At 38.8% G+C, this 15,455-nt stretch overlaps 1 protein-coding gene across 1 annotated transcript; it reads left to right on the forward strand.

Annotated features, from left to right (window-relative positions):
• Positions 1-7: 7 nt before the first annotated feature.
• On the forward strand, positions 8-14,662 carry LOC147761457 (medium-chain acyl-CoA ligase ACSF2, mitochondrial-like). Its single transcript, XM_087014194.1, has 18 exons — positions 8-139; positions 273-456; positions 4,934-5,068; positions 5,399-5,452; positions 5,700-5,815; positions 6,724-6,777; positions 7,154-7,265; positions 7,468-7,563; positions 7,989-8,185; positions 9,088-9,185; positions 9,541-9,611; positions 10,138-10,245; positions 10,563-10,711; positions 11,178-11,325; positions 11,903-11,961; positions 12,745-12,802; positions 13,875-13,946; positions 14,277-14,662. The coding sequence occupies exons 1-18, from the start codon at positions 111-113 to the stop codon at positions 14,358-14,360; spliced, it is 1,824 nt and encodes a 607-aa protein (XP_086870320.1). The 5' UTR covers positions 8-110; the 3' UTR covers positions 14,361-14,662.
• Positions 14,663-15,455: the final 793 nt, after the last annotated feature.

Genomic DNA, 15,455 nt, shown 5'->3' on the forward strand with positions numbered 1-15,455 from the left:
TCAAAGATAACGTTTATTTATAAACTATATTTATTACAGCGGTGTGTATAGAGTGTATATGTGTCAGTGTCTATTCACGAGTACGTCTGTCTGGCATTGCGAGAGGAAGGATGTGGAAGTCAATCGTTGAAAACCCAAGGTATCGTATTTTTCCGTCTGTCTGTTTGTCTGTCTGTCTGTCGGTCTGTCTGTCGGTTGGTTCAATTGTTTACCTACTAAGAATCGATGTTTGGAGTAAACTACACATTACTCTTTTTCACCTCTGTATCCAGCGATGCCACGCCTCCAAACGAACCGTTAAAGAACAGTTACATCCACGGGGCCAGCAGCGAGCCTCTAGTGGGACGCACGGTGTGGGAATGCCTGCAGGAAGCGGCCAGGGAAAAGCCGGACAGGGTAGCCATCAGGTTGCCGCAGTTTGGCCAGGATCTCACCTATAAAATGATATGTGACAAGGTGAGTTGAGGTGGTAGAAGGTTGTTAGCGGTCTAAATGTACGATTTCGGGGGGCGGGGTGTGTGAAATGACAGTCGAATATGGTAATGAAGTTAATTAAACTGCAGTTATGAGAATGGATGTGAAGTTAATGTTGGACATAGAAGAAAATAAAGGAAATGCACCAAATGCCCGTAAAAACAGAAAGAAAAAACAGCATTCTCCCACCAGTATTTCGCTCCCTTTTCCTTCAAAGCAGCGGGCAGCTCATTTGACGCCAACATATGATATAACTGACCATCTGATTCCACGGGAGATTAGTCAGCGTTAGTTCGACCCATTTTGATAGATATTGAGATGAAAGGAATGCTGTTACCTTCAGGCTTCTACATTTTTTTGCAGAAGGAAGATAAGTGTGGTTTAAGTAGTAGATATCTATTGTAATTTTCTTCAGAGTTAATTTAGTTTTTAAATTGCCACCCTGGGGCAAGTTTGCACGCCCCGAGGGGGAAGTTGACTCACATACTAAAATCCAAAAGAACAATATCATTTTATTCATTTTTATGCATTTTACTCGATAAACTGAGTGACAGAAACAACTGAAAACTTCTTAAGGCCGGTGATAGGGTCAAATACGCTTAAAATCAGGTTTTTGAGTTTTTTGTGTGTTTATATTAATCAAAAAAGTATCTAACGTTGGATGTTATAATTTTTATGAATTTGCATCGCAAAATGTGTCTTTTAATGAGTTTTTCAACCGGCACGCGCCCCAGTCAGGCTGACAACTAAGCCACGCCTCTGTTACTAAGGGCCGTTGCCATGAGGGGGGTCGGAGCACAGTTAATGAGTTATAAGCCGATTACGTGTGCGGTAATAGGTCATAAGTCTTACATCAGCTTAGCAGCTAGTACACTTAGTCTAGCTAGTACACTATGGGGAAGAGAAAAGTTCGTGTTAAAAGTCCATTTCCAGAGGAAAGAAAGAAAATTTTGAAAGAGAGTAGGGACTATGCGTGGCGGTTGGGGAAAACCGGCCCTATTTGTTCAGTCGGATAACTGATTTCTGTATACCTAATAAATGGGTGAAAGAGTTAATCGAATCGCCTAAATTAATTGACAAATGAAAGAAAAATCGATAAATAAATAAAAAAAAACGCTAAAAAGGATACTTTTAGCCTACCTCTTAATTTTTGCGATATATATCGGCGAGCGTATCTGCGACACGTTACGAAACCGGAAATGATTGTTGGTCGCCGTTTGCAAAAGGTAAATTTAATGTTGACAAAATAAGATTTTATTCTCAAAGATATGATATCATGGAGCTTGAGAGACACGCGAAAAATTGTGATGTGAATGGCCAAACGAGAGAAATCCAAGCAAGGGTTGACAGCACGATTAAAACAATAAAAATAAAAACGCATGTTAGCGGCTTTGCATTTTGCGATGTTTGGAGAAAAACAATTTCAAAATCACTGATCAAGCGGGAAGAAAGAGTTCAAAATGTATCCAAAAATGAAAATCACAAAAAGACCCCGAAAATAGTCAAGACTAGCAGGTAAAAAGCAAATAGGGTCTTAGTGTCATGTGTGTAAAAATAAAATATTTATTCAAAAGCCTTCTCTCAGCCACTTTTACCGCTGAATCTTGTGCAGCTGAGCGTCTCCCCTTTATCTTAGCTGGCATTTTGAGAGAGACCGCTCTGAAGTAATCACTGGATTTTTCCGTTGATCTGACGATTACCAAGTGCCGTGCAAAATAATCCTGCAGCGTTACCCGTCAAAAAACTCTTATTAACACAAGTGACGGCCACTTGCTCTCGACAGACAGTTTTATCTGATCACTTTGCCGATAACAAAGAAGTAATCTCTCAGGTAAAATAACTCGTTTGCTGAGGAAGAGCCATTGAAACGTTCAAATGCAACTTCACACCTCTTAAATGCGGTTAAACTTAATCGCCTTTGTTAGCGCTTCCTTCTACATATCCTTGACACCCTACTGGGCATCACTAGGCTAGGGTCCTCTCCAGAGCTGTCAATCAAAATGGCGGCACGCTTACATGCCTAACGAGTGGTCGGAAAATGTAACAAAAGCACGATTTTCTGCCCCTTCAAAGCACCCAAACAAAATATTTTTAGATGACAATAAGCAATGGTTCCATCTGATCGTATAACCGATAACAGGTAAATTTGCCAGCTAAGCATTTGACTAATAAGCCTTGTTAACCAACCTGTGAACGTTTTTGGCTGTTTTAACAGCTTTCTATATTGACGAGATAAGTGAATCGCTGCCAAGTATATCTCACTATCTGAGCAACCGATCGTTACAAAAGTTGCACCTATTGTTTTTAGGAATGTGGACTACAGCATGATATCAGGGGTTTAAGAGGAAATTGTTTGTTTGAAAGTTATCGCCTTTTGAAGTGAATAACCCATTGAAATATGGGCTGATTTAACGTAAAAGATGATAAAATCAAAAGTAAATAGTTTAAGACAATTCCCTGGTACCCCGCTGTAGTGCTTTCACCCAGCTTTATGAGGCCTTTTGAATCACTTGAATAGCTGTCTTGGTTATAGAGAAAATCCCAATACCGAAAACGGCATTTTTCCCCTCAAATTGGCGCCAGAGCGTCATCCGTTGGACACTTCACTTAATCCCCGTCTTTAATTGGCCTTTTGGGAAGTTTGTTTTAATTTTTTATAAAAACTTATAAGCCCAGGGCTTTGTTTCTATGACTTTGGTCCTTTTACTATAAGTGGCCTTAAAATAAAACCGAATTTAACAACAATAACCAAACAAATACACGACCAGTAAAAAAAATCTATCTCATCTACCTCTGGTTATTCGGACAGAGATTTAGTAATTACACACACTGGACAATAGAAGTGTCACCCCTACTGAACCAATACTATGGGGGAGATAAATGACTGTGGAATGATATGCTCCTGGTATCATTTTATTAACATCAAATTTCACAAAAAATCACAAAATGAGAACAAAATATACATGCTACCAAAATATGCAGTTTCAAGTCCAAAATTAGTACTTAGTGGCATAGCCACGTGACCTAATAATAGGTGCCAGTCTACGAGGCAAGGATTCATATAATTGTCTGATGCGTTCAGGGCTTATGCTGGCCCAAGCATGAAACACTGAACATAACAGAGTTTCTCTGCTGGTTAGACGGGCATTTGTCAAATGTTTTGACATAGCATTCCACACATTTTCTATTGTGTTTGCATCCGGACTATGGGCAGGCCACATCACCTTGCGAATGTCCTGTTGGTCAAACCAATCATCAACTGCTCTGGGCCTGTGACAAGGAGCATTGTCATCCTGGTGAACAAATGGATAATTCCTGTCACTAAACATGTTAGTAATAGATGGTAGCAAGTCTGACTCCAAAACATCGATATATTTCTAGTGATTCATGTTTCCATTAACCACTATCAATTCGCCCACGCCACGGATGCTGATGCAGCCCCACACCATGATGAATATGCTGCTCCGGGTTCGAAAATTCAGTGCATGTGGTTCAAATGCTTTACCAGCAGTTCGCCAGCATCGTACCCGTCTGTCATCAGAGGTCAGACCAAAGCGACACTCATCAGAAAAAAATATAAAGGACCAATTGTCATGGACTGTCCAGTTCCAGATCCTGTTGACCCTAGTTCACTCTACGTTGCCTGTTTTGTAACGATATAAGAGGTTTCAGTCTTGCTACCCTGCTGTAAACTCTCTGAGCATGTAACCGACACCGAGCAATTTTCACAGACACATTCTTATGCGAGAAATTGTTCCACTGTGTTATCAACTGACAAGCAGTTTCGAACTTTGACAACCTGGACATCAAAATCAGTCGTCGGTCTTCACGGCCAGTAGTTTTTCTTGGACGACCCACCAGAGGCAATTTGTCTCTTGATCCAGTGTTTCTATACCGAGACCAGACCCTCTGCACGGTTCTGACTGAACAATTCAATTGTATCGATATTCTGACATTGCTCATATTCCGTCTCTTCAGGATAATAACTTGACGCCTATAATCCGTTAGATAATTGCCTGTATCTTGCCATATTGGAGGAAGACAGGAATAAAATTTGCTGTACATGCACAAGACCAACAATACAATTCCATGGTATAGCGCTTTTATACTCATTAGTCACATTATAAGTAGACCAGGCATTATAACTACCCAAGATCTGCCTACTTTTATTACTCTGATTTAGGGGGTGACACTTCTATTGTCCAGTGTGTGTACATAAGAATGAAAGTGTTGTGTTCTCTATTCTCCATCAGAGTCACCGTTGTTATACACACACACACACGCACATACGCACGCACGTCCAAGGTTTTGAAAAAGGGTCGTTTTACGACCATGGCAAGTATTACGGACGCTGCCTAGCTGGTCTCTGAGTTTTTAATACACAATAGCCTCAATAGGTACTGACAGGTACTGAAATCATAATCGGAATAATTGATACATGCATACTTATGGTTTTCAGAGCACAGAACTCGCCAAAGGACTGCTGGCACTAGGGTTGAAGAAGGGAGATTTTCTCACCATTACAAGTGTTACGGACGCTTCATATGTATATATGGTATATGCTGCAGCACAAATTGGCGTTGTCATAAACGCGGTAATTACGTTATATTCTCAAATTATATGTAATTTTAGAAGCAAAAACAAAAAGCATAGAAAATTATATTCAAATTCATTTTCAAAGAAATTACAAAAGTATGACAGTTGTTTCTGTTCTCATGTTAAAGCTCCTCTGTCGATCCATTGGTTTCCATTGAAACAAAAATAGGGAAACAGTAGAGCCTGCAGGTCTTTAAAACAACAAATGAAATAGAACACGTGTGTCATACATTCATCTTATCACGTTAGATCTGCCGAGGTGACCTTATGTTCCAAAATAATACACCAACGTTATACATCGATGCAAATTCATGTCTTTTCATTTTAGCCGGCGTATGCGTACCGACCACGTTCAAAATTCCTAGACATAGCTCTTAATCAAGTATGTATAGCGACAAAATTTGTTAAAACGTAAATTCCAATGAAAAGGTGTGTTATTCCAAAGCAATTGATATTTTAAAGGTTTTGAAAATGTTTAAAATGTTTGTCAAAAACTGAGAATTTCTGATATGAATGATTCTGACACTATAGTCTGAGACAGTCAAAATTGTATTTTTGTTGAGTTAAAGTATAAAATTGGAAAAAAAGGCATTTGTCAAGGTACCCATGGCATCGATTTCTTTTTTCAGTTAAAGTCCAAAACACTGGTGATAATAGAGAATCAGGACGGAGAAAATGTCGCTGCTTTGAAGGAACTTATACCAGACTTGGAGACATTTGGTGGAAGAAACATACAGTCTGAGAGGTAGAACCTGGGGTGTAGTCTTATCCCAGCTGTGACGGTTAAACGTAGCACCCTGCTGTTATAACAGGCAATGTGGACGTGAATTCTAATCACTCCACACTCTAACCACCACGCTCCTGTACATCTGGTATTAAGGAAACCAGATTGTCTCGATCTCTATGGCGAGCTGATTGCTGTGATAAGCAGTCTAGTTGCACCAAGTCAATGTGTCACATCTGATCCGAAAAATGCCTTATCTCGTGTCAAAGTAATTGCAAATCGGTGGCAAATAGGGAAACCAAAAGGGTGTACAGGTGCTCCTGGGCCTCTTCCTGAACTCTACTTGACCTCTTCCTGACCTCTGTCTGACCTTTTCTTGACCTCTTTCTGACCTCTGTCTGACCTCTGCCAGAAATCTGTCTGACCCCCTTTCAATAACTGTATCCTTAGAGGCACAATTAGAAGCGCAATTGTAGACGCGACACATACTTGTAATATTCCCGCAAGAAAACGCAGTAGATACTCCAGCGCAGTAGACTACTGCACTCATACTGCAAACCGCAGTAGACTACTGCAATCATACTGCAAACATGCTTCAAATCTGCTTCGATTTGGGAGCTAATTAGCATAATTGAAACATGCTTCTATCATGCTGTTAATCTACTGCGTTAATGCTCCTCTCTTTACAAACCTATGTACTTTTTGGAGTAGAATTGCAGTAGGCTATGCTGCATTTCTACTGCATATATGCTCCACACCACTACTGCGTTAATGCTTTTTTGCTACTTCGATACTACTGCATTTTCGTGCGGGATTGACTTACGAAGTTCTAAAGTTGCTTGCTAATTCAGTTTCTAATTACCATGTTTTGAACATCATCGGTACTTTTAAGTACTTTTAAGTATTCAACTCAAGTGTATTTATTTCAGGGTACCCCACCTTAAGAATATCATTATTCCAAATGTGTCGAAAGCAGCTTACGGGTGAGCGCCATCTTTATCTTTGTTTATCCTGCTGTTCAATTATAAACTTATATACGTGTAGTAGACACATTATAGGCATACTGAGAAAGTTTATAATTACTTATATCCCAGAGAAACAACCATGACAGATGTCAAGACAAAAGTACTAAAAATTAATATATTTCAAGAAGATCTTTAAGACCGACCTTTTGATATAAATTTCAATAAAATAATTTAAGATAAATCTGTAGCTGTCTAGTTAAATAACTTACTAGTTAAATACTGTGTTCCTCGGCGTTTTGTTACATGGGCAGATTTATCTCATTTTGTGGACTGCTGATGTCTGACTTTTGATTAAAGAAATCTGCTATCGAAAATGGAAGTCTAAATTTTTCAGCCTGTCCTTCGAAGATGTCACAAAGCTTGGTAAAGATATTTCAGAGGACGTCATCCAAGCAGCCAGAGATGCTTTCACTGGGGATGATCCTATAAACACGGGACTCTCCTCGGTACGAAACGAACCGCTTTTAAATAAATTTTCTAAAACATGGTAGAGAATGAGTTTATCAAAAAAAAAAAAAAAATAATAATAATAATTTAGATACTTTCTCGCACGGAGATCATTGGAGTGGAAATGTTTACTTGATTGAACGTACTGCTGTCTGTGGAAAACATCACATTAACACCGTTAACCATCCTTTTTGACTCCAGGGCAGCACCGGCGTTCCTAAATGTTCCGTCAATAGTCATTTTAAGGCGGTCAACTTGCTCAAGTTTTCCTTACTACGATACGCTGACTATAAGAAGGTAATAAAGACCATTTTCAAATAATGTAATTCCTGTATCGTGAAATCTTTAGAAAACTAGAAAAAATGTAACCTTCTATCCTATGACATTTCTTACAAGGACTTTCAAATGCAACTATATAATTCCTGTAGTATATGTTACAGTAATTAACGCTTTTTGTCAAACGATAGTACTTGACTTTGCTTTATACGACAAAATACAACCAGTTTTACAACGGAACTCCTCTGGTCATCTTGGTGAACAATGGATGACCCAACAGAAATATCAGATCCAATTAGCTCTCAGATGTTGGAAATCCTCTTGTTTTCTGATAGACTTATAGTGTTCAGCAATCTACCTATTGATCTATAGGCTAATCTATTGATTTATCTGTTGATCTATCTGTACTAGCTATTGATCTATTTATCTATCTATTGTGATACCAGCCGGTGGTAGTTGGAGTGGGTAATCCCGTTAACGACGAACTGGTAGCAGATTACGTCTACTGGGTCAGTGTAGAGTATGAGAAAGACATCCAGCTTGTGATATTACCGTCCACACTATGGGACGTAGAATTCCAGGGGGAGAACGAAGATGAGGGCTACCACATGGAGGATTTGTACAAATCAATACAAGAGTGCAGGTATGTTGTATTGGGTTACCCAGCAGACAAACGACATTGATTCACCGTTGAATCAAGTTTAATTTTGGTGGATCAACGTTGAATCAACGTAGAATCATTGTCGTTTGCCTGCTGGGTAGTCACTTTAAGCCCCTGTGACATTGGGCTTGTCACCTCTTGGAGAACAAATTTGAACCCGCTCTTACAAATGTGTAATATGACAATCTGTAATAGTACATTAACACTGATAATGTACATGTACGTACGACTTTGATTTTGAAGGCGACTATCATATTTTGTCAAAACTCCAACTTTAAAGGAATTGGTAATGGGCAAACTTTGTCGTCCAAAGCGTCGCAAACCCAGTGTAACAGGAGTTTTGTTGTTTTGAAACGAGGTTAGAGACTTTCGAAGGTTTAAATTATTTGGGCAACATCCGGTTAAGTTAGACGTCACGGTTCACACGTACATGTATGGTGTATAATCTGGGTTCTCGTTTTAAGTTTTCTTTTAAGTAAAAAACGTAATTCGTTTTTTTAATAATGAAATATTGATTATGGATACTAGCCAAATTAAAACATTTGTAGATATTTTTGTTGTTCTAGGAGGAAAACAGCGGTTGTATTTTTTGACGTGGTCTGTGCAGACGTTCTTATAAATGTTACCACGCTTTGTGACGTTCAAAACCAACTGGCGAACGAATTTTCTCCCGGACAACATTAAATCTCGATTCCTTCTTTAAATCGTTCGTTTCCAAGTGCGCCTCTAATTGAAATTTTGAAATTTTCAATTTTTCAAGCCCAATGCAAAATTTGATTTTAGTTAAATATATTTCAATGGAATTCACTTAAGAAGCACGAGCTTTTAATGTCAATGGTACTTCATTAAATTCATTCATTAAAACATAATCTCCACTTTTTCAGGATCACCCACATGGAGCTGTACCCGACATTTCTGATGAAGGGTCTGGAGCTTGATGCCGAGATTGTCCAGAAATACGACACGTCTTCTGTTAAACGAGGTACATTTCTTCTTCGATAAATTTGTACTTATTTGATAAAACATTTCAGATTTACTAGAGGAAAAATAATAAATATAATGATAAAAATGATAAAATAAAAAAGCGTACCTTGTAGTAGCTTATTATGAACATTAAAACCAGGGCTCACTTTATCACTTTAGATGCTGTGTAAATATATAAATGTACTCCTTCGGAACTGAAAATAATCTAAAAACAATCTTACAGACAATTCTTGCACCGGACTCTTGTTTTAAGTTTGTCCTAGGCCATGTATACATCTTTTTTCTCTCCTCCAGCACCTGTGTGTACTATAGACCTGTTTGAATCAAGGATGTTTTTTTTTTGTCTTCTTTAGGTATTCTCACATCCACAGTGATCACGGAGAAACTGAGAGAGCGGTGCTCAAAACTAATCCCAGAATTTGTGGTAAGGTTTTGCCTTTCGATATCTTTAATTGAGCCATATAAGATATTCTAGGTGTTTCCATATTTAGGTTAGGGTTTGGTTGTTTCCTAAAGATTGTTATTAAGAATTTTCCAGTATCCTTTGATATAATACCAGTATGCTAACGTGTATCTTTAACCTTTAAAGGAAATATAGAATTACACGATTTCTTCAACTGGTCCTCGATGTAAAAGGAAACAATGCAAACACACAAACACACAACTTTCAGAAACATTCTATAAATTATTATGACCTTGAACACTATGAAACTACAGCTTGAATTATTTCATTTACATAGAGCAGAAGAGCACGGTGTTGTATATTTATTTTCCGACAAAAAAGCTTACAAAAAGTCGCACAACATGTTGCAAATGCGTTTTTCTTGTACTGTGAATGGGAATACAGCACTGCCAAGGGAATACATTGCTTGTTCTTGAAAGTAGAAAGTGGATTGTTGGTTTTGAGCTGATGAACTTCATCACGTATAATTCACTCTTGGTGTTTTCAGGTCGCACTCGGCACTACAGAATACTGGAACATCAGCGCCACCTATCCACTGGATGACGACTTTGACCGCCGGTACCGCGGTATAGGCTTTCCACCGCCACACACTGAGGTGTGTGTGTGTGTGTGTGTGTGTGTGTGTGTGTGTGTGTGTGTGTGAGAGAGAGAATGAGAGAGAGAGGGAGACAGACAAAGGGAGTCTTGTCCAAAGCTTTCTAAGTTAATCAAACAAACTTCATTATAACTATAGTTGTGTAAAATGATATTCCTTCTATATAGAGTTCAGTGACCCTGAAGATGACCATGAAGATTTTGCCTTCAATAAAGTTATTTCCTGGGCGTCTATTAGAAAAAACAATGTTACCAATATGTCAAAAAATCTTCAGCCATATTGGTTTCAATAAGCTGGTCTATTTCTTCGTATTACAGGTGAAAATAGTTGATGCAAACAACAAGATCGTTCCTCCAGGCGTGGAAGGGGAAATATGTGTGCGAGGGGTGTTCATGTTCAGTAGTTATTACGGTTCTGAAGACTTGTACAGGAAAGTGGTGTCTCCGTCTGGTTGGTACCACACTGGGTATGTTATGTGTTAAATGGGACAACGCGTTTAATGAGTTGAAACAGCACAATGGGTGAATGTGATAGTTGTGACAACACACTTGGTGAGTGTGATAGTTGTGACAACACACTTGGTGAGCGTGATGGTTGTGAAAAAACACTTGGTGAATGTGATAGTTGTGACAACACATTGGTGAGTGTGATAATTGTGACAACACATTGGGTGAGTGTGATAGTTGTGAAAACACATTGGGTGAGTGTGATAGTTATGACAACACACTGGGAGGGAGTGATGTTTGTGACTTTGCAGTGTGAGGTTGTCAAATGTGTGACATATCGTAGTGCATAATATAACTGCAACTAACACCCTAAATATGTTTTAAAATGTTTATATGAACTTTGATGAAAGAAATAAGACAAGTGGGGTGTTTGCGAAGCGTGTGCTTATCCCGATCCAATTAATCATTTTCTATTCCACACCCCAGAGACATTGGTACGATGAATGAATACGGGTTTATGTACTACACTGGACGGAAATTTCATGTACTCCATTTTTCTCGCTGGGGCGACAAGGTTTATCCTGCTGCTATAGAGACTGCAGCAGCAAAACATCCTAAAATCAGTCTGGCACAGGTGAGAGAGAGAGAGAAAGAGAGAAAGAAAGGCCTGTAGGGGAACGGTTGTGGGGAAGTCTGGAGCACACTCTCTAAAACAACTCGACTAACTCCTTTTGGTATAAGCAACGTCATTAATACCCCTGTACGAAAATTTCCATTAATAATATGATATCAGTACTTACAACTGTATGACTCACGACATATATTATAGAAATACACGCATGATCGGAAGAGTCGAGTGGTCGTTTACGAACGTTTGTGTTCTGAAACAGGACATTTTGTCATGAAACAGTGATAATCATAGCTATAATATAATCAAAGGAAAAAACGGCCCTGTTTCTGAAAATGCACGCACCTCTATATCGCTTACTGTTGTAATTGTTCTTGAAAGGTGCTCCCGACCATCACAAGGATGCTCATTATATCCATTGCCTCGGAAATCAATGACATATATCGACAAAAGGGCTCACTTTTCTGGGAACGGAACGCATATTTTATTATTATAATCATTATAATTATTTTTATTATGATAAAGATGATGAAGATGATGATGATGATGATGATGATAATGATGATCTTTTTCCTTGGTTTAGGCAGTTGGGTTTAGAAAACCTGGCGAAGATGACCTTGATACCATCATTCTGTGTGTTATGTAAGTAACCGTATGAAGTGGATGTTCAATCTTTAAAATACGCGTACGTATCTAGCTGCAAAATCTGCCAAAATGATTAAGTACTACATGTACATGCATATCTATACAAACCTCTCGCGAAAATGCCGTTGACTATAGCCCCATTCAGAATAGCGGTCTTACTAGTCCGAAGTTCAAATATGGCGACCTACCACAAAGCTTGCCGTCTAATCCGCTAATAAGCACTGAATAGATATCCCGTGGGGAAGTATTCAAGTGGGTCCGCCATATTTGACCCTCAGACCAATTAGTCCCCTATTCTGAATGGGCCTATGACAAGAGCTCTTCAGCGACTTATTTGACTCGTGAATTTATGACAACATTTGGATATCCATAGGTGCATTAGTAAGTTTAACATAATTTGACGGTTATCAACATAAAGTTATAGTTACTATACGAACTGTAGGGCCTACAATTATTTTGCCGCAGTCCATAAAGCAACCTTACATTTTACGCTGAGTCATTCCACACTCACCGTCCTGGTATCATTATAAACAAGATTGACAGTGTTGTAGTGTTTAATAGGACAGACATATTTGGAGGAATGACATCGAATGTTCGCGTGTGCGTGCGTGCTAACGCGAGCATGTGTGTGTGTGTGTGTGTGTGTGTGTGCGCGCGCGCATGGGTGCGCTCAAATGTGTAAAAACGTATGTAAGAAGATGAATGAATGTGTGCGTGGGTGCCTGTGCGAAAAGGCATGCTTGATATATTTCTAAAACGTTTTCTCTTCTATTTCTCCAGACCTATCCAGGGCCAAAATATAACAGAAGGTGAGCTGCGATCTCATTGCAAGAGCGAGGTGAGTATGAGCCATGATGGTGGAAAATCCAGTGAGTTACGTAAAATCCAATGAATTATGACCTCAGTAAGAGTAAAAAAGCTGGTGATTTTGCGAGCACTTAAGAAACAAAAGGAGGCATGTCATTCAATTGTGCTGATTGCATTTAGCAAGAGTCCCCCACAGAGTTGGGTCTATCCTTGCACGTAGGTCGCTGGTGTCTTTATGACCTTTATGAGAAGGGGGTCTTAGTCTGTCCCTATGTTGATTATACTTTAAGAATCTTTAAACATCTAATGCACCGTACGTTTAGGAAAAAAAACCTGGATTAACTTTGAATGCAGGAATGGGGTCGTTGACCATTGGTAAGTACGTGAAAATTGTCGTTTTTTTCAGGATAATCCAATTTTTGGCCAAAACGAAGAGTTATTATGACTTTAACGTATTTTAACGTTCTTATTTCTAAATCAAATTGGAATAGTTTAGCTCATGAATTTCTCCGTCACTGAAATGCTCCTTTTGTGTTTATTTATGTCATCATTCCATTATGACTGCAGCTGAGAACTCCTCATTTGCCCAATTATACCATCCACGTATTGTTGGCCAGTGATGCAACATCTAGCGTTATTCGGGCATAGTTGCGACGATTACTTTTTGTCTTGGTGCAACGGGCGTAAGCAGGGAGAGTAAACCTGGCGCACGGACGTCAGGCGTTGCGGTTTAAGACAGTCGTAGCCGAGTAAATTTACGCCCTGTTGGTGCAACCGGGCCCAGATGCTTAACGTGGGATTGAACACTGTACGACACTGTATAATTTGTCGTGTTATCTGCCCATGTGGTGACGTCATTTAATTTCGGATCAAGTTAGGCTGGGTGTGAACACCCCATATTTGACGCCACACTCATGATTCTTCTCTCCTGTTGTTTTTAACTGTTGGATTAAATGTGGCCGAACGTAATAAACAGATCGAAGAATAGGGACAAGTGAGAGGTAACGATCGCCATATGACGTCATTTAGTCTATATATGGTTTGTGTTCGTGCTTTCTGCTTACTATACTATGGATATAACAGCCCGTAATTCCCCATTTCAGCTGTTGGATCACATGTGGCCGGACCACTATGTCGTTATGGAGACGTTCCCCAGGGTGGGGATCAGGCAGAAGGTGAGGCCAGAGAATGATGTTTAAAAGAGGCTGTGAGTTTTAGTTATTTAAAAAAAGTGTGCGTGTTTGTGTGTGTCAACTCGTCAAGAGTTTTTTCTCACCTTATTAATGCATGAATAAAAATTATTATTATTTAACCGTCATTTTGCTTGCCTAACGCCCATTTGCCACTTATATGTACAGTATATATATATATATATATGGTATTTGTGACCTTGGATGGTTTTTTCGTAAAGAATAAAGGGGCAATGGATCTGTTCACGTGAACTGTTATTATGTTATTATGTACGTCTTACATGTGTCAGAGTATCGATAATTCTCTTCCTTCAGGTCTCCAAAGAAGAACTCCTGAAAAGTGCCAAGAGTATCCTCCTGGATTCCGGTAAATTGAAGTTGAGTGAGATGAACCAGTGAAAACAGTGGCGACAAGACAGGCCTGGAATTGTCTCACATCCGGGACTTCTGACATTTGCGAGATTTCTCGCGAGACGAGATTGAAAGTTTCCAGTGACCAATATCGATTTGTGCTTATATAAACAGAAAAGAAAAAAGGGATAATAATAATAATAATAATAATAATAAACAACAACAACAACAACAACAACAACATTTATCGGGATAATGTTGATGTAATTGACGTTTCTGAAGTACAAATAACAGTTTTATATGGCGAAAGGCCTCGATGAATTTGCATAAAGGGGTAAAAATTCTTGATACATTGTGTTTGCTTTAATTGATTAAAATGTCCAATGACATGACATCTTTCACCTTTTTCAAAATGAATTTTATAAGAATGGCAGGATCTTAAGAAAGAACTATCAGAACATGTGGCACTTATTGTGTTTAATGAACCAAAATGTGTACGTAAAAAAACGTAAATGAAATTCTTGCTGTGATTGTAAAGGTTTTAAATGGTCTTTAGGTTTCTGTGTTGCTGCCTTTAACGGGTTCATTATTGTGAAAGAAAATAATGTTTCAATTTCATTTTGTTGAATATTTTTTTACTCGGGTATACCGTAATCACATATTGTTATGTGTCATGGCTGCCGGGCTGTTGTCCACTCGACACAATTTATACACTGTCGCCATCTACTGTAATACTATTATACAGCATGTACTTATATACGCGTGATAATCTTCAAATCAACAGGCGGACTAACTCTGACCCCTTTGCCACCCCAACAGTTGGAGAAAAAACAAACCTAAACAAACGGAACAATATTTTCTACACTAAGTCTACCATTTGCGAAACAATTAATACATGATATTATTGGAATTATTAACCAAAACCTTTCTGTAGGCCCTGTGTTATTTACAAAGTTGAAAATAAGGGTGCATATAAATAAGTCTGTTTTGTTGCATCACTGTACACTGTACACTTGATAAAGCATCTCAAACGAGATAGGACGAGCTTCTTGGGCCCAATTACCATAGAATAGGGGACTAACTTGTCAAAGGGTCAAATATGGCGACCCACTACAAATATATATATATATATATATATATATA

This window comes from Lingula anatina, chromosome 5, assembly GCF_051362555.1.
Source record: "Lingula anatina isolate TDL-2025a chromosome 5, LinAna3.0, whole genome shotgun sequence".
NCBI classification, from domain to species: Eukaryota; Metazoa; Brachiopoda; class Lingulata; order Lingulida; family Lingulidae; genus Lingula; species Lingula anatina.

Coding starts and splice junctions, on each gene's coding strand:
- LOC147761457 (XM_087014194.1), top strand. CDS start 111: ATGTGGAAGTCAATCGTTGAAAACCCAAG. Junction 7,564..7,988: donor GATACGCTGACTATAAGAAG/GTAATAAAGACC, acceptor TTGTGATACCAG/CCGGTGGTAGTTGGAGTGGG. Junction 9,612..10,137: donor AACTAATCCCAGAATTTGTG/GTAAGGTTTTGC, acceptor TGGTGTTTTCAG/GTCGCACTCGGCACTACAGA.